The 24,029-nt window shown below is 62.5% G+C and overlaps 1 protein-coding gene across 2 annotated transcripts; it reads right to left on the minus strand.

Moving 5' to 3' along the window:
- Positions 1–191: 191 nt before the first annotated feature.
- ZDHHC5 (zDHHC palmitoyltransferase 5) lies at positions 192–23,943 on the minus strand. Of its 2 annotated transcripts, XM_072865799.1 has the most exons (12): positions 23,777–23,924; positions 15,781–17,151; positions 6,796–6,917; positions 6,174–6,331; positions 5,887–6,059; positions 5,672–5,774; positions 5,058–5,149; positions 4,819–4,951; positions 4,264–4,387; positions 3,205–3,317; positions 2,180–3,060; positions 192–1,691 (listed from the first exon to the last, which is right to left on the minus strand). In XM_072865799.1, the coding sequence occupies exons 2-12, from the start codon at positions 15,882–15,884 to the stop codon at positions 1,526–1,528; spliced, it is 2,169 nt and encodes a 722-aa protein (XP_072721900.1). In that variant the 5' UTR covers positions 15,885–17,151; positions 23,777–23,924; the 3' UTR covers positions 192–1,525. The 2 variants fall into 2 exon arrangements, with proteins under 2 accessions (XP_072721900.1, XP_072721899.1); XM_072865798.1 differs by lacking the exon at positions 15,781–17,151 and having other exon boundaries at positions 23,777–23,943.
- Between the last annotated feature and the right edge of the window lie 86 nt (positions 23,944–24,029).

Here is a 24,029-nt window from a genome sequence, read left to right on the forward strand (position 1 = left end):
GAGCAGAGTTTGCCCGAAAGCACCCTGGGAAGGTGCCTCCCCGAAACGGGGCCGGGCTCGGCTCTCCTCGGGCCCCCTTCCCTCTCCCTCTCGAGAGGAGGGAGGGAAGGCCGAGGCCTTGAAGAACGGGAACCCTTCAGGGGCTCCTCCGTCCCTGGACGCTAAACAAAGCACACGCATGCCCGCCAGAGTGGCTCATTAAATATCCTTTTATTCCTCGTTTTTAAAATGGCTAATAATAATAAAAAAAACAATGGCGTGGCTTTGCAGAGGCCACGGGAGAGATATTGCCGTAGAGAAAGAGTCAAGTAGTGCCTGAAGTTTCGTGGGCCCCCACGTGGGGTGGTTTGCCCAGGCAAGGGCGGGGAGAACCGGGCTCCTTGGCTGCATTTTTATTGGCATGTGATGAGAAAATATTGCTTTGTGGGGATGTGCCCCGCTGGCCTTCCTCTTCCCCAACGGAAATAAAAACAGCCACGTGACAGCGAGAAAACCCCATCAGACCCATTTTAAAAAAAAAAAAAAAAAAAAAAAAAAGGCAACAAAACCAACGAACACCCCACTCCCAACACAAACCCCGGGGAAACGTAAAAAGAGCAAAACCCGCAGGGGGGGAAAGGCTGGTGCCCGCCCGTGTCTCTCCGCCAGCCAGCCCCTGCAGGTGCCAGCTCAGGGTGGGTCTGGGGACGTGCACGGGCAGGGGGCTGCCCCTCGGCCCTTCCTCCTCCCCGGCCGCAGTGGCGCGGGGCGGGAGGGCTGGAGGCTTCACAAGTGAGGGACTGGGGAGGAGGGCGTCCTTGGCTGAAAGCACCTCGGCCTTCGACGGGGCTCGGGGCGCCCCAGCGGGGCGCCTGCCATCCCCCGGCCCCGCCTGGGGTGAGGGAGCGACCCCAGGCGCCTGCCCCGGCTCGGTCCACGAACGCAGGAGGCGGCCCCGGCCCCGCATCCCTCCTTTGGGGACGGCGACAAGGTGGGGGCCCAGGCCCTGGGCAGGGAAGGGGTAGTTTCTTCCTCTCTCTGGGTAAGATATATAATTTCTGCTTTTTTTTTTTTTTAATATTTATATTTATATATATAGATATTTATATATACACACACCTGGTAACTCAGAAAGAGAAAAAAAATAGAATCCGTAACAATAATAATAAAAAAAAGTATTCTGGTTTAAAAACAATCCATTCCTACCACGCTAGGCGAGCGATTGATTGCACAAGGCCCACAAGTGGCTGGCCCAGCCGAGATGGCGCCGGGGCGCGAGGCTGCGGCCCCCCGAGCCCCTGCGCCTGGCCGGGGGGCTGCCGGCGGCAGTCCTCGGCGGGCGGAGGAAGAGCAGCCCTGCTCGGGTGTGTGTCAGCCCCCCAAGTCCCGGGGAGGGGTGGAGAAAGAAGAAAAGCAGTGGGGGCCACTGGCCCGTCTCCCCCCGGTCCGGCTCTCCCTGGAGTCCGCAGCGTCCGGCCGCAGAACGTCGCTCCGGGGCCGGCGGGCGCCAGCTGGGGAGGAGGGAGGGGGCGAGCGGCTCTGCCCCTCATACCGAGATCTCGTAGGTGGTCCCCCCCACGCCGGAGACCTTCTTGACTCCTCCACGGGTGGGGCTGCTGAGGGGCACCGGCCCCGGGCCCGGGGGGGCCGAGCCCAGGCTCTTGGGCTGCCCGTTGGACTTGCTGTAGGCCGTTCTCGTCTGCACCTCGTCCCTGCGGAGGGAAGGAAGGACGGACGCAGGGCGTGAGGAGGGGGAGGGAGCGGGGCTCCGCGGGGCAGGCTCGGGGTGGGGGAAGGCCAGGACCGCGGGGCTGCCGTCGCCCCCGGAGGGATCCCAGCGTCCGGCGCGGCCGCAGCCCGGCCCTCCCCGGGGACCTCCAGCACCCACAGGCCACCCCAGCTCCCCGAGAGGCCTGTGGGTGACCCGGGGAGGCGTGGGGGGGCACCAGCTCCGTCCTGGGGGGGAGGATGTCCCTCGCCCTTCTCCAGGCTACGTGCCGCATTCGCTCCCAGGCGAGGGGCGTTTCGCTGCCCCCGGGTGCTGGTGCAGAGGAAGGAGGTCTGGAGGGGGCAGGCAGGGAGGGGACACGCCGGGCCCCCGGCTCCCTCGGGGCGTCCCGGCCAGGCGCTGGGGCGAGGGACCCCCCTCCGCGGGGCCACAGACCCCTCTGCGCGTCAGGCGGCCGGTGCCGGTACTTACTTTGGTGCCAGTAAGGGCTGCAAGGCCACCTCCTCCGTCTCGGGGACGCTGGCCTGAGACGCTGGTTTTTGGCTGCTGTAAGACACGGATTTGCCCAGGTGGGGGGCGGCGGGCTGGTCGGGGGAGCCCAGGGAGCGCACCCGGAGCGCGTGGGGGGGCTCGGGCTTGCCGAAGCGGGGCGGGGCCGGGCGGGTGAGCGGGTTCTTGCCCAGGGGCGAGCGCTTCGAATCGTCCGAGGAAGAGCTGGTGCGGGGGGCGTTGCTGGAGCCCGGCGTCGACTGGATGCCCGAGTCCGCCAGCCCCGCGTCCTCCTCCCTGCCCGGGGCCGGCGGCTGCTGCAGCAGCTTCTCCCGCTCCTGAATGGAGGCCACGATGTGGCGGGAGAGATTGTCATAGCGCACGGGCGAGGGCTCGCGGGGCGGCGCGTGCTTGGGGGAGACTGCGCCGGCGAAGCGGCCGTGCAGGTCGGTCTCTCTCTGCTGGGCGATGCGGGCCGAGAGGAAGGGCGAGGTGTAACCCACCGGCGGGTCGGGCTCCGGGCCCGCCTGCACCGACTCGAAGTCGGGGCTGTCGGAGGGCGTGAGCAGGCTGTCGTACGACAGGCTGCCGTTGCGCGTCTGGTTCACCAGGCTCTTGTAGGAGGTGGAGGTGGTGCCCTCCGAGCGGATGGACTGGAGGTGGCCCATCTCGAAGCCCGTGCCCTGGGCAGACTTGAGGCTGGAGGAGCGGGAGCCGCTGGAGAGCGGGTCGAAGTGAAAGCTCTTGCCGAAGGTGGGCGAGCGGAAGCTCTCGGGCTCCAGGCTCGGCTCCGAGCGGTAGCTGGGCTTGCGGCCGCTCTCGCAGATGGAGTTGGGCTCCTTCAGGCTGTTCACTCGGCTCAGCTGAGGGGCAGAGACACAGCGATCACCCACAGAAAGATGGGGCCCCTCCAAAGCTCCCAACGCGCGCCCCAAACTCTCCCCCGACCAGGAAGGTGGCAGCATCCCCCGGAGGCTGGGTTCCCCGCTTGCCGGGCACGGCCTTACCTTGGCGCTGGTGGAGTGGGGCAAGGCTGCCGAGCTGCTGCTGCTGCTGTAGCCGGGCCGGTACTTGTACATGGTGGGCGTTGGGGGGCTGTCCTTGCCTAGCAAGCTGCTGTCTGCAGGCGGGGGAAGAGAGAAAGACGCTCAGACAGGCGGCGGCTCCCCGGGGCTGCGCAGGGGAAGGAACGCTGTGCGGAGCCCTGCCTCCCTTCCCAAGAACCGGCTCTGAGCCTGGGGCGGACAGACCAGGGAGGGGGAAGTGGAGAGGGGGATGGGCTCGAGGAGAGGCGCACCGGGGCGGATGGAACGGAGCGGAATGGAAAACGTGTCCCCGTGGCGATGCGTTTGGGGCTGGCACTTCCGCGGCCCCGGCTGGGTGACGCCCCGGGGTCGGCGGGGTGCGCGCTGCACAGAGGCGTCAGCCCCGCTGGCCGGTTACCCCACCGATACACGTGCCGCAGCCCTTCTCCAGTGCCGCGCCCTGGCCGGGGGGACGGGGAGAGCTGCAGAGGCCCCCGGCCCGCTGCGGGAAGCGGCCGCTTCCAGGCTCTGCCCTTCACATCCCACCTCTCTCGCCAAGCCCACACAGGCAGCTCCGAGCACTGCTTCGCCGGCACTCGGGGAAGCGGGGAAAGCGAGTCACGCAGGCTGCCACAAACATGCTCTCTGCCACCAAGCCAGGCCTGCCACTCCTTCGCCTCCTTCATCCGGGCAACGCTCCTGCGCCTGCCTGCAGCACGGCAGCCTGCAAGCCTGCCCGTCGCAGGCCGCCGCAGCTCACAGCGGCGCCGGGCAAGCACCGCGCCGGCTCGGCTCGGCCTCCTGCTCCTCTCCGACGGAGCAGAGCTGGCTGTAAGCATCCCGCAGGCTTCTCCGAGTGCGAGGGGCCACGTATACCAGCCCGGAAACGCGGGCACGTCCTGCCCCGCAACGCAGCGGTGCTGATCTGCTTCGGGCCTGCCCTGCAGCCTGTTCCGCCTACGGCCCTGGTTCCTGGTCTGCCTGGTGCAGCCCTGGGCTCCCCTCCCAGCGGCTGCCTGGGACCCTGCGTGCCTTCCTTACCCTCGTTGGTGGCCAGGGTTAAGTGTGTCCTCAGGCCCGTGTAGCGGCTGAGGTCTGGCTTAGGTGGGGGGGGCGGTTCGGCGTCGGCAGACTGGCTCTCCGTCACCTCCAGGCTTCCTTTGGACTGCAGAGACAAAGCGCAGAGGGGGGGTCAGAGGGGTGCCGAGGCCTCAGCCCTCTCTCGGCAGGCAGGGAGCGGGCAGCGGCGTTAAGGGGGCTCTCGCTGCCTCCCGGGCCATCCACCATCCTGAGCGCTTGAAGGCGGCACGTGCCTCAGGTGCTGGGAAGTGCTGAGGAAGGGGGACCTCCAAAGGATGCCGCAAGGGGGGGAGGACGGGATGGGGAAGGGCAACGGAGGGTGCAAAGCCTCATGCGGTCACTGCCGCATGGGAGGGACATGGTTTCCGTCCCGTGGGGACACAGAACAAGACGACATGGAGGGGGATGGCGAACGTGACAAGGCTCACTCGGTTCTTTACTCACGGATGCAGGCTTGCACCCCTGGGCTCCACGGAGGGCCCCAGTGCAGGGACCGCTAGTCCCCACCTTCCTCACCTTCGTCCTCTTCAGCTCTGTCTGGATACCGTTGTCCATGATCTTGACAGTGACCTGACCGTCTGACACCTCGGGCCGCAAGAAGGGGGGTCTCACCAGCACCGTCTGCTCGGCCTTCGGGCGCCCGAGGTACCTAGGGAGAGGGGTGGGAGGAAGGTCAAGGCCTAGAGCTGAGGATGGGGCAGCCTGCCCGGGCGCTGCAGGGCTGGGGGGGCACGGCCGTGCTGCGCCAGGCTCACCGGGGGGCCGGGGAGCTGCAGAGGACCCGGCTGACGTTCTTACAGCAACCGTTGGTGAAGGGGTTGACACCACCGCGGAACTTGCCCGTCACCTGTGGGATGAGGAGCGTCGCAGCGTACCGCAGCGGGCAGGGACCTCGGAAGGTCTCCGCTCCGGCCAGCCAGGCCAGGTTGCTCAGGGTTTGTCCAGCTCACTCATGACAATCTCCAAGGTCAGAGACACTTGGAGATGCTCCCCCTTTTCCAGGTCCCTGTTCCAGTGCTGAACCACCCTCGGAGGGGAAAAGTCTTTCCCTCGTGCCTAACTGGGAGTTGCCTCGTTTCGAGTTGTGCCTGTCGCCTCTTGCCCTCCTGAGAAGAGCCTGCCCAGCTCCACCCTCTCTACAGCCACCCCTAACAGCAGCAGTAAAGATCCCCCATCTCCCGGCTGCACAGACACGGTGCTCTCAGCCTCCCCTCACAGACGCCTCGTGCTCTCGCCCCCAAGCAGCTCAGTGGCCTTCCCTTGCCTCAATCCAGCCTGTCCACGTCTGTCTTGTCCCGGGGAGTCCCAAAATGTATCCGGATGCGGCCTGACAGGGGCTAGCAGCCCTGCGCCAGCCCCACCGGCATACCTGTTCGTTGGTAGTACGGCCCCTTGCCACGAGCACCACGTGGAACCCCGTAAGGCCAGCGACGGGAATGAAGAATAAGCCGGCCACGCACATCACCACCATACTATCAGCAGATAGCTAAGGAAAAGCCGCAGCCCTGCTCCACAGCATGCTGTCCCCAGCCCCACCAACGCCCTCCCCGCTCGGCCCCGCTCCTGCAGCCTCGCAGAGGATACGTGACCGCCATGCGGACGCCAGAGAGCTCCTCCACCTGGTAGAGGACGTAGAGCAGGCCGAAGCCAAACACCCCCATGATGTGTGTGGTGAGCGACAGCAAGAAGAGGAAGAAGTAACGGTAATTGCGCCGCCCGATGCAGTTGTTGACCCAGGGGCAGTGATGGTCAAACTCCTGTCAGTGGGGAGAAGACACAGTGAAGGGCTTGGCTGCCAGGGCTTCCCGCCTGGACTCTGTATTAAACTCTACGTGGAAACAAAGAGGCATCGAGACCCGGCAGTTCCTCACCTCCACACAGTTGTCGCAGACACTGCAGTGGGAGCAGCGTGGCGGCCGGTAGAAGCGGCAGGTCGCGCACCATTTCATGCGCACCTGAATGCCCTTGATCTCCACCGTCTTGTAGAGTGGAGCTCGGAAGTCATCCTCCTTGTCCTCATCCTCCTCAGCTGACAAGGAAACCCCAGCACAGCCACGCGTCAGGGCGTGGGGGAAGGCGACGCCAGGGCCCAGCCAGCCTCCTGCCCGCCCGAGCTGGAGAGGCCTGGCATTGCCCTCCTCTGTCACCAGGCCCGCCTCACCTGGCCCAGGGACCAGCCAGGGACCCCCAAATACAGGTAGAGGAGGGGGGGCTCTCCCAGGCCCTGCCCCAAAACCACGACACCCGCCTGAGCCCCAGGTACCCCATACGAGGTGCCGGGATTTACGCTGCTTCCACCACCTGGTCCTACAGGCTGGGTGCTGAACCCAGAGCTACCGTCCTCGTAGCGTGTGTCACCGCCCGATCCCACCCGGGCAGGGCAAGGAGGGCTTTCCTCAAGCCTTTCGGGATCGGGTAATCCTCTTTACCTCGGAGGAAGGGTGGAAGGAGGTAGCTCTATCCGAGACGCTTCCCAAGCAGAGCCAGACTCACCTCGCGGGAATATGCCTGGGTCCATGAAGGTGGCCATACTGAAGTTGGCCAGCACGAAGAGGAAGACGACGGCATTGTAGACGGGAATGACTGGGGAGATGTACAGGCTGAGCCCTGGGCATCTGCAAGGCACAAAAGCAGTGAGACACCCAAGCCCTGGCCCACGGGTCACCCCTCCGGCGCTTCCCGCTGCCCCTCGCATCGCCTCCCCCGGCCCCGCTCCCGCAGAGCCCCAGGCAGGTGTCACGAGCTCCGACGGTGCCCTGGGAGCGAGCAAGGGCCAAGCGGGCGCTAACCACCCCCGCTCTGAGGCCCACAGCCGTCCCTGTAAGCCATTCCTGCCGTGCTTCCTGGTGGCCTGGCCGGGAAGTCCACATTCCCTGCTCTTGGGCTGTGCTTCCAGGCTCCTGCCCAGGCAGGCAGCTGTGGAAGTTCCCTGCCATCAACTCTTCCTTTCGCTCTCACCCAGTGCCCTCCACGCCTAAACTGGAGCTGCACCCAGGCCAGCTTGACCTAGGGTGTCTTCAGCCACCCTCCACAGACCAGCCTACCCCCCAGCCCCAGGGGAGCACCCATGGGGGGCTGGTGTGGGAAGCGCTCCAGTAAATCATCACAGAGCAAAACCACCACTCGCCTCTTGCACCCACAGCCCCACGGGCACTGCCAGCGCAGGACCCCACTGCCACGGGGAGCGCCCGCAGGTGGTGGCGAGAACGGGGCGAGCCAGGCCGACGGCACGCGGGACGCTCGGGAGGAATCCGGCCACAAGGCACCTGAGCGTCACCCTCCACGCGTCACCCTCCGTGCGTCGCCCCAGTGAGCACGGGGGACAGAGGGGACCCCGCGAGGGGATGCAAAACCAGCAGCAGCTCCAGTGTCTCCGGAGCTGCTCCTGCTCCTCACATCCCGGAGCTGGAGCCCAGCCTGAAGACGCCTCCAGTGGCACGTGGGGACCCCATCACCACGCCAGCCTGCCCCGGCCAGCACCCAGCTCCTCCGTGGGCCTGGCCGAGGGGCCCTGTGGGAGCACAGCGAGGGAATCACCACTGTTCCCCCTGCCCCGGGCGGCCACGGGCTCAGGACAGCGGGCTTCCCCCTCAGAGGCGCCAGCGTAATACCCTAATCTGCTTTGCTGCTGGGAGTTTAATCCCACAGATCTAGGACAGCATCTGTCCCTCTCTTCCCCCTGCAGCGATAAGCGCAGAAGGATTTAGGCAGTGGGAGCAGAGAGGGGCAGAGCGCAGGGCTCGGCAGGCAGGGTGACATATGGTGCCAGCGCTGTAATCCCCCGCGGCCCCGAGCAGGTAGAGATGAAGGGGCAGGCGTTGGTCCCGTCCCCTCCTCCACCACCCCCCGCTGCGAGTCAGCCGGGGGACGGGTCCCACTGCCGGTGAGGCAGCCCTTGTCCTTGTCACGGCAGCCCTGGGAGCCCCAGAGAGGCTCCAACTGGGAATGAACCCTTGGTCCAGGGCTCTGCCCCCAGTTCAGCCCAGTCCAGGGCTGGCGAGGCCCTGAGCAAGGACAGGCGGGGGACCCTCCCGCATGGGGTAGCGTGTGAGGGGACAGGGACGGTGCCAGGCAGAGGGCTGCCTCCAGGCAAGCGGCAGGCAGGAGATAAGACGGGTCGGGGCTGAAGGAGCGGGCACGCCTGCCTTGGCACCCACCTGGCAGCAGAGGAGGGAGAGGCGGGCAGGGCACACCCAGGCACCGGGCACGGCTCCACGCCCCGGCCCTTCCCTGCACCTGGAGATGGTGGGAAGCAGCAGCGGGACCTGCCCTCCGCTGGCCAAGGACAAGGCAGTCCCCGTCCAGGCACAGCGACAGGGCAAGAGGAGAGCGGGAGGGCAAACCCTCTCGACTTTACAAGACAGCTGGCCAGCAGCAGCGTGCCGGGAGCCAAGCCCGGCTCTGCCAACCACCATGCTCCTCCTCCTCCTCCTCTCCCAAAGCGGGGCCCGGTGCCTCCACCCTCAGCAGCACCTCCAGGCCCCGGCCCTGCACACCAGACCAGGGCTGCACCTGCAAACTGTCTTCTCCAAAACCTCTTCCACACCCCCCTGTTCCTCCATGCTGCTGAGGAGCCCCCGAGCGCCTCGCTGGGGTGGGAGCCTCGCCCTCCTGGGCACCTTGGGCGATGTCTCCCCACCTTCACGTATCTGGGACGGCATCTCCTGGCGTTTCACCGAGAGCTCTGCTCCGGGGTGGGGAGCGGCTCCTTCACAACCCGCACGGCACCAGCCGTGCCGGCTCTGCCTCCCGAGACAGCCGGCCCTGCCGTCTCCTTTGGAAGCCAGCCAGACGGATTCTCCGCAGAGCGGGCGGCGCCAGCGCAGCTGGGACGGGCTGGCGAGGAGGAGCTCTCTCCAATCTGCGCCCCGAAACCCTCAGAGAGCAGCTCCGGAGAGGTACAGGACGTACGTGACATTGCGAGGCCAAGACCTGAGCAAGGGAAGAACACGCTAGCCACGTCGAGCCCAGCTAGCCCGGTACGACCGGCATTGCTGGCAGCTGCCACGGGACTGGAAGCCACGCCAGGAGCAAGGAGCACACACCTAGCCCAGCCTCCCCTTCCCCTCCGACGGGCAGGCTGTGCCCGGGGAGAGGGCTTGTCCCACCCACCCACCCCCAGCACCGAGCTGCTGCCAGGGCTGCCCCCGGCCACCCACCGGAACAGCTCCGGCAAGAAACGTTCAAGTGGTTTAAGTGGGTTGCAGAAAATGAAGGTGAGAAAGTCTCGCAGAGGGCAAAACTGGTATTTGCAGCGGGGCAGGCTGGCAGGGCAGGGAGCCGGCAGCCCCCAGGTACTCGCCCAGCAGCCAAAGGGGAGCTGGGCAAGGGGCAAACTGCCCATTCCCCGCAGCCTCCCGGGCCGGGGGCCTTGCCGGTGGCACGGTTTCAAGATGGGTGGCTTCCTTAGCCCCCTTCTCTCTTCGTAGCCACTGTTGTCCTGGTCTTCGAGTGACCCGACGGGGCTGCTCTCTGCCCTCGTGGTGCAGCAGCCCCTTTGGAGGGGCGTCTCTCTCCTCTCCTGCCCTGGGCACCGGACACAGACAGTGCCAAGGGGAACGTGGACACTCATAACGTCACTTTGCCCCAAGGAAGGGCAGCGCCAAGCACCCCACATCACTGAGCCAAGCACCCCAACTCAAGAGGAGCCTCCCCAGCTCTGCTCTCTGCCAAGCTGCAGAGGTAAGAGCGGCAGAGGAGAGACTGCCAGAGGAAGAGGGGCAGGGCAGCTCAGATGAGCCCTAAAGGGAGGAAAAGCCCTTCCAGAAACCCCGAGCAAGGAGCTCCTCTCTCTAGGAAGGCAAAGCCCAGCCCAAATCTTTGCTTGAAAGGGATGGAGGGGAGCCAGGGAGACCCGCTGCACGCTGGCCATCCCTGCACACGGGAAATGCCAACAGCAAGGCTGAGCCAAACAGGCAGCCCAGATCCTCGAAAGGCAAGGCAGGGGAAGGAGTGAGCTGCCTCAGCGAAGGCTGGCGCAGAGGAAAAGCTCTGGGACAGGCAGAGAGGGAAGGACTGGCCTTCCAGGGGAAGGGAATACCTCTCCCATCATCTCCCACGCTGCCTGGGCACCGAGCCCTTCCCAGGAGGGAGAACAGCAGCTCCCGGGGGGCAGGACAGCGGCAGCAGGTCCCCAGGCACATGAAAGACCGACCCTTTAGCTGAGGCAGCACCAGCAGACCCTGACACCTTGGCACCGAGGAGGACGCAGCCACAGCTTTAACAGGGTGACCAATGATGCCAGCGGACCAAATGGAGGAGACCTGCCTGGGGACATCGATACCCCCCGCCAGTCCAGCTCTGCTCTGGGGGCTGTGTGTTCAGCTGCAGATGGAGCAGAGGGCTCACTGCAGCATGTCCTCCAAACCCAGCCCCCGGTCTCCATCTTGGATGGTCACGAACCCTCAGGCAGGACCCCGATTACTCTGAGAGCCAACCCGCCTGCCAGCCAGACTCCACGGGTGGACGAAAGATTGAACTTCAGCCTTCAGAAAGGAGAACTGATCGGAGAAGCCGGTGTGGTGCCTCGGGGCCAGCTTACAACCCCTGTCCTTATCAGGTCTTGCCAGCTGTGTGCAACTGGACAGGCAAGCTGCCAGGGGCTGCTCTGCACGGAGCGAACTTTAGACCCTGAACAACCGGCCGGGGATGCAAAGCCAGCCTGGAGCGGGATTTCACAGGCCAGGGCAAGCAGAACACCCTCTCCGGGGACCACAAGGACCTGCAGCTTACGAGGGTAGCCTCAGGTTGAGCACTCCTGGGTCACGAGCACAATGCCGGCACTCCCGAGCACAGCAGCCCACTGCCTGCTGCCCTCCCAGCTCTCTGCCAGCCCAGGGACCCCACTACACCACGGGAGGGAAGCAGGAATCCCCACGATACACAGACCGTACGTTACTTGGACCAAACCGCCTGCTGGCATCCATGCTCGTGGCCCCAAACACAGGGGAGTTGCCTCCCCGAGATCAACCCCACCCCACGGGAGGGAACATGGTCCTCTGCAGCACAGGGAGCAAAGGGTGGCTGCCGATCCTGACGGGAAACCTTGTTATCAGAAGCACCGACGTGTTCCTGCCTTTTGCTCTCCCAGACGGAGAGCACGGGGCTGCAGACCCTGCCTCGACAGCGAGAGCAGCTGGGGAGCGCGGGCTCCAGCTCCATCGTGGCCACGCAGGTCCCAGAGAACTCAAATTCCCTCTCCAGATTGGGATGCGAAGCACGCCCATTGCTAGAAGAGCTGTCGAGACTTGTCCCTGGCAGCACATAAGAGAAATTGGGGAACCTCGGGCAAACTGAGTCACATCTGGATCTGAGACGGGCTTTTTGCCACTAGTCATACCAGGAGAAGCCCGTCACTCCCCAGCCTGGCTTCTCCTCCCCTCCGCAGGCTCAGAGCCACCCTGCGGTCCCTCGTCCCCTGCCCTTTCCCAGAAGAAAGCCGTCCTTGAGGACACCTTCCCCACCCTGCCTGCACCCCTGGACTCCGACCCGCCGCCGAGCAAGCGAGGAGGGGCCGGCACCGTGCCAGGACCGTGCTCACCTCGCAGACCCGCCGCAGGAGGGCTGGACTTGCGGCCTCTCCAGCTCTCTCGAAGGCCTTGCTGCAAACGCAACCCCTGCTCCCCATGAGTCACACAAGTTTGGGTCCAACTAGGAGTGTGCATGCATGCCACCGCGTACCAGAGGCATCGCTGGCTCCAGGGACTGCCACATCCTATCCCGGCGTCCCTGTCCTCACGCCTCTCCTTTCTCTCTCCTCCATCAATGCTGGAAGAGGCAAGAGCTCCTTTCCCAAACGGGTACAGTTCCCTTGCAGCCTTGCCAGCTGCAAGGACGGGAGGAAAAGTCGGGCTCAGAAGTTTTACAGACAGATTCACCTGACCGCAAGAAACAGTTTATACTTTGCAGGCTTTTATACAGCCCCAAAAGCCACACGGAGCCGTGGCCACAAGCAAGAGTCAAGGCAAACAGACGGAAGAGGCCGACCGACGGCACGCTATCCAGAGAGCCCCTGCCAAGGGCAGCTCGGAGGTGCTCCCTGCCTCCAAGGGAAGGAGAGGCTGAGCACCGACTGCATGAGGAGCAGGGACCAGTATAGGCCAGGGGGGAGACGCAGGAATGGAGAAACTGACCCCGGGGCGGAATTTCAGTCCTAAAGCAGCACCTGTTTGAGACCCTAGCAAGTCAGAGACCCCCACTCCTTCCAGAGGGAGGACAGGAACACCCCCTCTTCCTGCTGCCCGCTCCCTCCAGCACAATCAGCCTCAGCTCATTTCAACTGCCACGTGTTCTGCAGCATCTCCTAATTAAATTAATCAATTAAATAGAGTTCTTGGCCCAGAGATACAAATCCTGGGCCAGTGTGGATGGACCAAAAGGCGTCCGATGGATACGCTAGAAATAACACAATTGGAGCCTTTCAAGAGAGCTGTGCCAAGGCCCGGCTGCTCTCTGCCTGGGAGGAGGCGTCCCAGAGCCCCCCCACCTCACAACTTCCATTTCACTTCCCAAAGTACGAGCTTTAGGTACGATGCTGACAGCGTAACCCTCCCGAGCGGGTCTGCAGCAAGCACGCCAGACGCGGCAAGCGCTACGGAGGGGGGGCCCTGCTTCCGCGTCAGGCAGCAGCCGGCATGGAGCATGGCCGGGCAACAGGCCCGCAGCCGCTTCGCCTGTCTTTCGCCAGGCAGGGAAGAGGGGCACAGTGATCCACAGGAAACCAATCCTACAGTTCTCACGCAGGAGGCAAACCTCGCTGTGGTCCTGTATGTCCCTTCCACCCCGCTCCAGCAGCCAGGCAGAAACCGCCTCAAGAGAACTGTAACGCCAGGGTGTAACGCAGCTCCCTCCCCGCCAAATAACCCATGTGAAAGTGCGCTGCGCTTTGCCACTCCACTTGAGATTTAATTTGATGTTTTAAAGTAGGTTAAATAACATCCACTGACCTGCAATTAAAGCGACCCTGCCCAGGTGTTCCTGTTCTGAACAAACCTGCTCCGCGGCACCGGTGCCTGCTCCCGGCGATGCCTCGCACCACGCCGCTCGGTGATAAGCGGCTGCTATCGGCTGCTGCGATAGCTCACAGCCAGGTACCGCGGGCTTGGCCACAGCAGCAAGGACTGGGTTTGGGGAGATAGGGCTGCCCTGCTATTCCCCCCCAAAGCGCAGCGTGCAGCCCGCCGTGACAAAGCAGAGGCACGCCTGTCCCCCCAAGTCACGGTGTGTCATGCACAGCTGCTCAGAGGACATCGCCCACTCCCTCCTCTTCTCCTTCATCCCCCTGAAGTGGTAGCAGAGGGACAGCGACTTCCTGCAAGTGTCTGACAGCCCGAAGCAGCAAAACGTCCAGCCTCAGAGCTGCCAGCAGCGCCGGCCTGATAAATGTGCAGTGTCTCGGTGGGGGGACTGCCGCACGCTGCTGAGCGACACCACCAGCTGCCTCCCGTCACTGGAAGGAGTAAATCAAACCGGCTCTGTCCTGTAGTCATCAAATTACTCTTTTATTGCCCGGTTGTTGCCAGGCGTTAAAGCCGCGGTGACCTTCCAGCCACGGGTGGCTCCATCCCGTCAGGGAGCGGCAGCAGCCATCACGTCCGGCCCTTCTGCCTCCGAGGAGGAGCTGCCTCCCGCAGCTCCGGCTAATGCCTGCAGCCCCGGCTAATGCCCGCAGCCCCGGCAGTAAAACCCCTCGGTGGGGAAGGCTCTCGCTGGGGCACAATGGAAGGTGCCTTGCAAGAGCAAGCCACCCCAGGGAGCAGGAGAGGCTCCCCGGGAGCAGGGGGTGCACCTCCCTCTCGCCTGGCCAGGACCCTGCCAGGAGCAGCTGGCAGCAAAGAGAAACAGTCAGGGAGGAAAGCAGGGAGGAAAGGGAGCTAAGCAGGGAGGAAAAAGGGAGCTGGGCTGATCTTCTGCCTCCCGGGAGAGGGGGAAGGACAGAGCAGACCCGCTGAGGCTGTTGGCTGCCCACCTTCAGACCAGCGTGTGCTCTGCCCCTCTGCAGTGCTGGGGCAGGAGGAGGAAAGGAGGGATGGGAAGAGGAAAGGAGGGATGGGAAGAGGAAAGGAGGGATGGCGGGAGGCTCAAGAGGCAAAGCAGAGACGAGGGCAGCTGGCTGGCTGGAGGGAGCCGCTCAACAGGCGCCCTGCTGAGGGGACGCAGGCAGCAGTGCTGCACCGCCTTCCTCTCCCCCGCCTGGGACAGCGGCTGCCTGCACCCACGGGCCAGCAGCCGGCACATCTCCCGACTGCCGTAACAATCCCAAACCCTTTGCACGGAGCCACCATCAAGCCCTCCAAGGTGTGAGTGCAAAGAAACACCCGACTTATCTACAGATCTCTCTACTGTCCCCCCAAAACACATCCCCTCTCAGACCCCGACCCCAGGAACACGCTGCAGGATTTGGTAGCCAGTCCTGGTTGCCGTGCTCCAGCATTCCTGCCTGGCACACACACGTGCCTTGGCGCCAGCCCGGCTGCGGCCGCTCGAGCAGGGAGCGCAGGCAGCTCCCCGCCAGGGCTCAGCGACAGCACAGCAGCTCGGCAGCCTCCTCGGCACCCTGAGGTCCTGCCTCCCCGCCTGCCACCAACCCAGAACGGGCTCAGCTCGGCCCCGAGAGACTGTTAACAAGCTATTTGTCATGCAGGAAGGGAAAATGTTAACGTGAGCAGCAGCCCTACCCCTCTCCCAGACCAGGGAGATCCCTACGGTACAGTCTGGCCCTCTCCAGCAACCGGTACCATTTTACACGCTGGCTTTTCCCCACCGGCTCCGAGGCCAACACAGGCATCTGCCTCAGGCCTCGGTGACCCGCCAGCAGGCCACCTCCTTCGGGTCCTCTCCAGAGATACCAAACCCTCGTTTCCTCCAGGGCAAGGCTGACATCAACAGCAGCGAGAGATCCACGCAGGGGTCAGAGTACTTCTCCTTGAACTTTCCTTTGTGGCTCACAAATCAGTTACGAAACTCTAAAAATAACATGGAGCCCGCCCCAGTCCACCAAACCACTTCACTTAGCTCCAAAGGAGAAAATTATCTATTCCATTTTCCGCCTACAGGTCACAAACTAATTCCCAGCCTGGCTGATTTGCGAGAGAGTTGCCAGCGAGACGAGCGAGTTGTGCAAACACCCGAAGACAGCAGAGGAGCGGCTGCCAGGAACCAGAGCCGAGCGGTGGCAAGGTGCCTCGCTGGGATCCACCATGCCCTGCTTCCTCTGGCTCACCTCACAGGAAAACCGAGTGAAACGGGTCCAGCTGAGGCTGAATTGCTCTGACGGACTGCAGGGCGACTCCATCGTCCATCCTTTAGCACCCAGAGCACAATATCCCCCCCTTTAGTCCGGCAAGAAGTCACAGCTCCTCTCCCCGATAACCCCCGTGCGGTCTCTGCCCCCCAGCCTCACGGCACCGCACGGAGGGGGCTGGGTCCCCGGGTCTCCCTTCGCCCTCCCCGCTCTTTGGTTGAGTAGCTGGGACTCACGTGAAGGCAAAGAAGAGGGTGGTGGCTCCCACTAGGAAGATGGCAGCAGCTGAGACCGGGACGTATTTGCTGGGTTTGAATCTCTTTCCGGATGCTGCTGGCATGTTGGAGCTGTGGTGGGGGATCCGCCCCGCAGCATAGCCCAGGCCCAGCGGGAGTCAGAGCAAGATGAGAAGGGGAGGGGAGAGGGACGGGGGCAAACCACTACCCAGCCTCCGCGCTTGCTCCCAGGACGAGCTCTGACCAGAGCAGACAGTCCGGAGAAGTCCACGGCGGTCTCCGGAGTGCGAGGCCCGGGAGAGGAGTCCACACTACGCTCTGCCCCGCAAGAGTTCGCGGGCGCAGGGAAGGAGGTTTAAAAACATCAAAAATTCAGAACAGAGAACTGGATTCAGATTTAAAACGGCCGCTGGGGCAGGAATGCCGAGAGCCCTTACGAGCTTTCCTCAGTCGGGCGACAGCCTGCAAAAAGCAGGTCCTCACACGGCCGACGCTGGCAAGCAGGCTCCAAGGGGCAAGGGGATGAGCGCGACGGACAAGGCGAGGGGCTGGGCACACCTTCCCACCCAGCGAGCACCCTGGGGAAGCGCAAGATATCGGTAAACTTCTTGGAAAAAGCCACTCCGGGAGTCTCAAGGAGGCCACTTCTCCTTTTTAATCTGCCCTCTGATATGCTGCAGCCCCCTCCGGTTGCTGCACGGGAGGAGGGGGGTGTCTCGCAAGCAATCTGCCCAGCTCCCTCACAGCACTGCTGTGCCGCCGCCTCCTCCTCCTCCTCCCCCTCACTGGAGGGGGTCACAGAAACACTCTCCCTGATTTCACCAGGATCCGGGACTGGCTGGCTGGCGGTGGCCGTTTAATTTTATTTATTTCTCTCTTGACTGTTAAAGCCGAGGAACAGCTGGTGCAAGGTTGAGCTGTAAATCCTTTCTTTGCAAGGGGGGCGGGAGGGGAAGGTCCAGCGGATTGTGTGTTTTCGTCCTCTTCCTACTTGTTCCTTTCTCCTGACTCCCCGGGCCTTTCCACAGGCTTAGTATCCACTTGGTGGTTGGGAATCAACAGGAATTTCACTAAATCTTTTCTGCGGCAACCATTTCCAAGCAGCGCAGGGTAGGTTAACGGAGAGATCTGGAGGGGAGCTTTCAGGGAGCGCTTTTATAACGCCAGAAGACAACTGACGGTGAAAATGGTGCTGGATAGGTCTGTCTCACCCCTGGCCCAAGCAGTACAGGGGAAGATATCAGTTCGTTCCAAATTGCTCCATTTTTTCCTCCCCTTCCTTCACTAAAATTCTTCTTCATTAATCCATTTGTCTTTTAAAAAAACTGCATAAAATCATTAAAACTTGACATCTGGTACGCCACACCTCACCTAGGAAGGAAAAAAAAAAAATTAACAAGACAAGAGAAGAGAGACAGTCATGTAAAAATACTCACCAAGATAACACCGATCTCCCCGGGACACGGAGCAGGCGTTTAGTGGAAGACGGAAACAGCGCCTGGTAGATTTAAAACCCTGTTGGCAAGTCCCAATCAGCAAGATGCCGATCTCCAAGCCCAGCTCTGACACAGATTGACGCCACAGCCCCAGACCTATCACCTAACATCAGCGTCCCTTTCCACATCTGCAAAGCCAGAGTAATGACCACCCCATGGAGGCTGTGATTAGCCAAGGGAGCCCGGCCGCAGCCTGCCGTCTCCCTTCCCACCCCAAGGCCCTGCGGCATTTGCTGCAGAGAAAGCTGAGCCACCTAACCCATCTGAGACCACCTGAGAAACCCACGCTGAGCCCCAAATAAGATGAGGGACCCTACGACTTCTTACCCAACACCTTTCTGCAGTTATAGCTCGAGTCCGAATGCTAGAGAACACCTGCTCCCTCGAGGTGAAGGGGCTGATCAGAGGCTTGGAGACTCAATATGAGGGTGGAGACCACAGGAGGGAAAGACAGCCAGGAATCTCGTCCCCTTCCCCCTGGAGGGCAGGAGACGGGAGAGGCCGGTGGAAAACACCAGTCTGGAGGAGGTACTCGTAGCTCCGGACGAAGGAGAGCCGGGCTCTCACTAGGTAGCCCCGACTGTTTTACAGCGCCCTTGGGAACGTGCCACCCTTGGCTGATCGTGAGGATGCAGGAGCGAACGCCACAGAAAATACGGAAAACCAAACCATTCTGGAAGCGGAAGCAGGAGGCACCAACCTGCCCCAACCTCCAAACACCCAAGAGCCCGTCGCAGCTCAGGGACGAGCTGGACACCGATTATTACTGCTACAGCAGCCACTCCTCGATTTGTCACCCGTTCTCCACTTTGCTGCCTCCTTGTTTCGTCGCAAGGCCTCTTGCACTGCAGGTCCAAGTACTGCGCACTAGCCACTCGTTCACATTTTCCTTCCAGTTTTCTCCTCTTCTGCCTCTCAAAGTTTTTTTCTTTGGGGTGGACAGGAAAATATCTAGTGCTGACTAAACACTCGCGAAGGTTGAGAGAACTGCAGCACAAAATTAAAGGCGCATTTAATGACAAGAATATATTACAATTAAATCAGTTCCGTCACAAAACAAGGCGTCAGTCACTTTGGCTGACTAATGAAGAAACCGCTCCCGCTGCGGAGCAGCTCTTCCTTTGCAGAACCGAAGCTCCACTTCTCAAACCAAGTTTTTTGCCCTTGTGAGCGAGAGGAAACGCTGGACTGATGCTCGTGAGCCGGCTGGGGAAAGCTCCAGTTTCACCTGGTAGCAGCTCTCAACCGTGGCGAGTTTAAGAGTAACACCAGAGAAAACAGTTGTTTTTCCCAGCAGGCGCAGAGCTCCCTGGACAGCAGCAGCTTCCCGGCCTCGCTCTACCCCCCAAAGGCAATGCTGAGCTTCGACGAGGGGCGAGCGCAAGCCCCAACACACACGATTCAGGGAAAAGCCCGACGCCCCACAGAGACGAGCCCTGCTGTGCCATCACCCAGGGAGGGAAGTGCTGGCCGTCGGAGCTAGCTGCTGCTGCGATACAGGCGGACAGCAACTCTAGGGATAGGTTACTCGGAAGTTTAAAGATGACATCACTGCTAATTACTTTAGCAGAAGCAATCTGCTAACACGCTTGTCTGCTGTAACAGAACACCCCAGCCCTTTGAAAGGCTCCGCCATGAAAACAAAGCCACACCTCAAACTCAAACAGATACTGCCAAATTGAAGGAGTTTTTTCCTGTGATATTCCTCCTCCAGAGACCTTCTCCACCCCTCTCCTCGCCCAGCACAATCAGAGCGCTCCTCGATCAGGGCGAGGTGCTCCCCCCAAAGGTTGCCCCTGAAGTCCAAGCGACCCTCCCGAGTAGGTCCTGCTCCGTTCTGCCTCAGCTGCTCCACCTGAAGACGGGGGCACGACTTCAAGCGCTCCAGCCCCTCACACGGGGTGATGTGGCACGCTGCGCCTTTGCAAAGGTCTGCGTGCCAGCTCAGCTCAGTACAGAAACGAACACCAGGCAGCGCAGGAGCGAGCTCCTCATCAAATAAAGAACGTACAAGTCGAGAGGATTGCTCATGGGACAGTTTACCTGAACAAGCGCTATGTGTGGGGGAGAAATCCCAAGTGCTGTCATTAGTGACACCCAAGTAAGATGTAATGCAAATATAATCCCCGGCTCCTCGCCGCCTTCGCCCAAGAATAACTCCACAACTCATCAAACCTACAAAAGGCTGCTGAGCCCATCCCACCTGGCTCCCAGAGCCACCACGCAGCTCAGAAACTCCCTCCTCGAGCCCCACGGCACGCTGAGCCCCTCCGGAGCCCGCCAGCTGCAGCCCTGCTGCAGAGACCACCCTCCCAGAAAGGCCCGGGCAGACCAGCGCCGTGGAGGGACAGCCTGCTGCCCTCCGAGCACCTGAGCCGAGAGCAGGAAGCCGAGGCTAGGATGCTTGCGTGCCCTGACCACGAAGCAAGAGGCCCCATCCTCCCACAGCTGGGAATACCCAGGCTGCAGAAGCCATCGAGGGTGCGGCACGGCGTGGCGTGCTGGGATCTCTGCTGTGCAATCTTCAAGGTACCTTTTTGTCTTTTCTTTGGGCTAAACTACGTGGCTTACCGCACCCTGACTATCCTTGTCATTTACCCTGGTGTTCAGGAGAAACACAAGCAAAATCCACCCTGACTTCCCACCGATTATATGCCGATTCAGGCAACGTTCACACCGATTCTCCCAAATATGCGTTTTCTTCCTCAGCCTTCCCCTTCTGCAGCCCTCCAACCTGCCTACCTCCGGTCTATCAACCCCTCCTTTCCCTCTGCCTTCTTTCCAAACCCTTTCTCTCTCTGGTCACTTTGCCCCATCCACAAAGGCCACTCACAGACTTCCCTGCTCAGAAGAGTCCCCAGCTCGGCTTGCTTACCGGAGGCATACACAGGCTCCGCTCCTGCCTCCGATTCCTTTCCTTCTGCCACTTCCAGCCCAGCAACTCCTCCTTTCCAGCGTCTCAGGACCTGCCCTCAACTCAGCCCTACTCCTTCCTCCCCCAGTCAAACTCTGCTGAGCGTGTGTGTCACTGGTGACTCCCCTTTCCCTCTCCCTTGGGATTTCCACCCGTTTTTCCAATCTTAGCACCCCCTTTTCACGGTATTTTCCTGGCTCCGCTCTGCTCAGCTACCTCCAGAGCATTCTTCCCCAGTCTCAAGGGTTTCCCTCCACTCATACGAGGGGCTGCTTCTATTTCCTCTCATCTCCATTTCTGGGGACTGCCTTTAATTTTCAATTCCTTCCCTCAGGACGTTTGCAAGTGCGACTGCTGCCACCTTCCATTTCTTTCAGTCCGAGTCTCCTTTTCTTCGGTGAAGGCCCTGTAAAGTCTCACTCTAATTTCCTCTTCTTCCAGCACTTGCTTCTTGAAGCCCTGCGCTCCTCCTTTCCTTCCTACTGTGCTTTCCACCCTGCTTTACTCAGTCTGCTACAAGTCCTCTTCTCACTGTCTTCTCTAGCAATCTACCCAGACGTAGCCTGAAGAGGTAGGTGCTTTGTGGCTCAATCTTTCTGAAGCATCAGACAGGACAGGAAAACACTCTTCACCGGGCTCTCCCCACCTTTGCCAGGTTGGGGAAAACATGCGTAACCAGCTCACAACATTCCCTTCCTTACTGCAATTGCTGTCGATAACCACTGCAGCTCCTCAGTGTGCTCCTACCCCTGGAAGAAGGAAACAGGCACATCAACATTACAAGCTTCCCTTAAACACGCCGCCCGGGGACAGGAGAGAGTTCACTCTCGGCTACTGGTTCCTAAACACGCGTCACTTCACTGCGATCCACAGCTGCCTACCTACCCACCCCAAACCAGCTGAGTTTCCATGGCGCAGGTCAAACAGACAAACAATTCCTTCCAGGTGAGGCAACTCCCAGACAGGGCAGATCCAGGATCGCACAAAGACAGGATGCGCTTCACCTGTTCCCACCTTGTTTTGATTAACTACGCCCGGGAGTTACGCAGAGAAGCCCGTTCCAGAGCTTGCTGCTGTCCTCGGCCTCGGCACCCGACCTCTCTCCACTCAGCCCAAGCGAGAAGGCCAGCCCGCGATCAAGGACCCCCCTTTTCTCCCTCGACAGACGCTCTCTGCTAATTTTGACGTCGCACAATCAGCTCTCATCCACCACCGACATTTAAGACTCTCAATATTAGTGGAAAGAGCAAAAGCATTCTCAAACCTGCCAGCCGGCAACACGACTGAACCGGACCAAACATCTCGCGCTGCAGACCACCAACACGAGAACAGCGCTCATCTCTCCCACCCTCCCCGTCCTCCAGCACGGAGAGGTACCCACGAGATAGGAAGCAGGCTCCAGCCAGCACCCTCTGCCGCAGCGGGTCCCTGCAATCACCGAACCCAGGCAGCCAGAAGTCAAAGGAGGACTTTTTCAGCCCAGGCAAGAGGACTGGACATCGACCGCTGAGATGCAGACTACAAACTAAAAGGCAAAGCCGTTAGCATCAGACGGCTGGATGTCACGGGGAAAGGTAAACACCGGCACTCCTGCTGCAACACGAAGCTGCGGGGTCTCCCCACAGAAGACGATTTTCTTCTCCCCCATACCACGGTAACACAGAATTCAGGCCTTATGGTGCTCGGCGCCGTACACAAGTGGGAGCCCCTGCCTCAAAGAGACGATGTAGTGACACTTCCCTGCTTTCAATTCAAAAGAAGGATGCGCAGCAACGCGTAGTTGTGCGCTCAGACACTCTTGCTCTGCGGGGAAGTTTGGAAACCTGGCCAGAATGAGGCTTTCATGGCCATCCTCCCAGCTTCAGGTGAAGTGGCCTACATCTCGCATAACCGTGTTTCTCCGCAGAGATTTACATTAAGCCCACTAAGACGATCTAAGATCAACTCCCTTCATTTTGATGCAGACAAGGCTCTAGTTGTATTTTGTACCCCCCGAAAAAATCAGTAGCACCTAGTACAGAAAAGCCTGCTTCCCTAAACACCCAAATTCAGATCCGTGCAGATCCAGGGGAAGCCGCTTCCCAGGGAGTCACCAGGCAGGCGGCACGAGGAACGTAAGAGCAGCCGATCATCCCCCGAACCAGTGAGATGGGGGGGCTGAACGCCGGGGGTTTTATCTCATCTCGGGGAGATGCGGCCAAACGCACAGACGCAATGATTTGGAATTTGCGCACCTCGTGTTTAGAATTCGGGACTTCTGAGGAAAAGTCAGGTCGAAGACCTGCCGGTGCAGCCCATTAAGCTGCCAAAACCGGGGAAGACAATGCGGAAACGTGCTTTGAGGAGGAATTACGCCTTGGACGCGTGGGACAGGACTCCATGGCCAGGGAGCAGGGTTTTAACTTCTGGCCCTCGGCAGGCTGTGGGAGTCACAGCGTGCACGCTCAGACACCGGGCTTCCAAAAACCAAGTTATTAAGACTTGCTCAGAGGCGCTGGGGCAGCGAGGACAGTCCCGGGTACAGGAGAGCAAAGGCGCGCCGGTGGAAGCTCCCTGCCGCAGGCCACGGCCGTTCCACCCGCCCGGGCAGGAGGGAGCCGCGCGCTGCCCGGTGCTGCCGGCCCCGGGAGCCGGGGTGCGGGGAGGCAGAGGCGCTGAAACGGAAAAGCAACGTGCGCCGAGGCCCAAGGAGCGGGGCTGCGATCTCCGCCTGTCTCGGGGGTGCGCCTGACGCAGACCACGGTGCAACCGAGCCCCGTTCAGGGGCGCTCACGCCCCGCTCGCCCGCAGCAGCGGCCATGATCCTCCGGGCACTTCTCCCCTCCCAGCCCCGCGCTGCTGCTCCCGCTGCCCAGACGCTCGCCCCCAGCTCCCCCCGGCCTCGGGCGGCGGCCGGCCCCCCCTGGGACAGGCCTCCCCCGGCAGGGGAGGGCGCGGGGCAGGGGGACTTCAGGCGGGGAGAAGGGGCCGGCGCTGGCGGGGCCCAGCGGGAGGAAGACGCCGCAGCCGGGGGCAGGAGGAAGCGGCGCTCCCCCCCCCCAGGGCTGGGGCCGCCAGGCAGGGCCGGGTTACGGGAGCCGGCAGGGGCGGCCGCGCGGAACGGCGCTGCGGGGGTGCCGGCACCGTCACCGGGGAGGCCCGAGGGGCGGCCGGAGGGACAGGCCGGCGGGGGTGGCTCGGGGGCCGAGCCCTCCCTCCGCGGGGCGGGCCGGGAAGGGGCCGGTCCCCGCGGCCGCGGCCCCGCCGGGCTGCCGGAGGCGGGGGGCCGAGCAGCAGGCTCGCCGCCGGGGTCCCCGGGCCAGCACAGCGCGGGGAAACCGGGGACGGCCCGAGCCGCGCACGGGGGCGACGGCAGACGGGAGGGAGCGGCGGGGGCCAGCGAGGCCTGCGGCGAGCCGGCGGGCGGGGGCGGCCGGGCCCCGGGGAGGGGCGCGGGAGACCGGCCGGCTGAGGCGGGGGGCGGCCGGGCCTGCGCGGCTGAGCCGGTGCCCGCGGGAGGAGGGGGCGGCGGGCCGGCCGAGGGGCGCCGGCGGCGGGAGGGGCGGGGCGGGAGGACCGGGGAGGGCTCGCGGCCCACGTGACTCACCGGCGGCGGGCGGGAGGCCGCGAGCGCGCGACCAACGCTCCCGGGCACGAACCGTCGCCGCGCTGGGCGGCTGGGCACGACGTCACGGCCGCGCCTGCGCAGCGCCCGCCGGCCGCGCGCCGCTCGCGCGCGCCCCCGCTGCCGCTCCTCATTGGCCGCCACGCGGGGAACAGCCTGGAAGGGGCGACGCGCATGCGCGGGAGGAGGAGGGAGGGAGGCGGGGGAGGCCAGGGGTGCGCATGCGTCACGGAGG

This window comes from Ciconia boyciana, chromosome 6, assembly GCF_034638445.1.
Source record: "Ciconia boyciana chromosome 6, ASM3463844v1, whole genome shotgun sequence".
In the NCBI taxonomy this organism is placed as follows: Eukaryota; Metazoa; Chordata; class Aves; order Ciconiiformes; family Ciconiidae; genus Ciconia; species Ciconia boyciana.

Excerpts from the sequence above, each read along its gene's own strand:
- ZDHHC5 (XM_072865798.1), bottom strand. The coding sequence starts at position 23,928 with ATGAGGAGCGGCAGCGGGGGCGCGCGCGAGCGGCGCGCGGCCGGCGGG. Across the intron at positions 6,332-6,795 it reads CCCAGGCATATTCCCGCGAG|CTGAGGAGGATGAGGACAAG; the intron begins GTGAGTCTGGCT and ends TTTCCTTGTCAG. Across the intron at positions 5,150-5,671 it reads GCCGTACTACCAACGAACAG|GTGACGGGCAAGTTCCGCGG; the intron begins GTATGCCGGTGG and ends CTCATCCCACAG.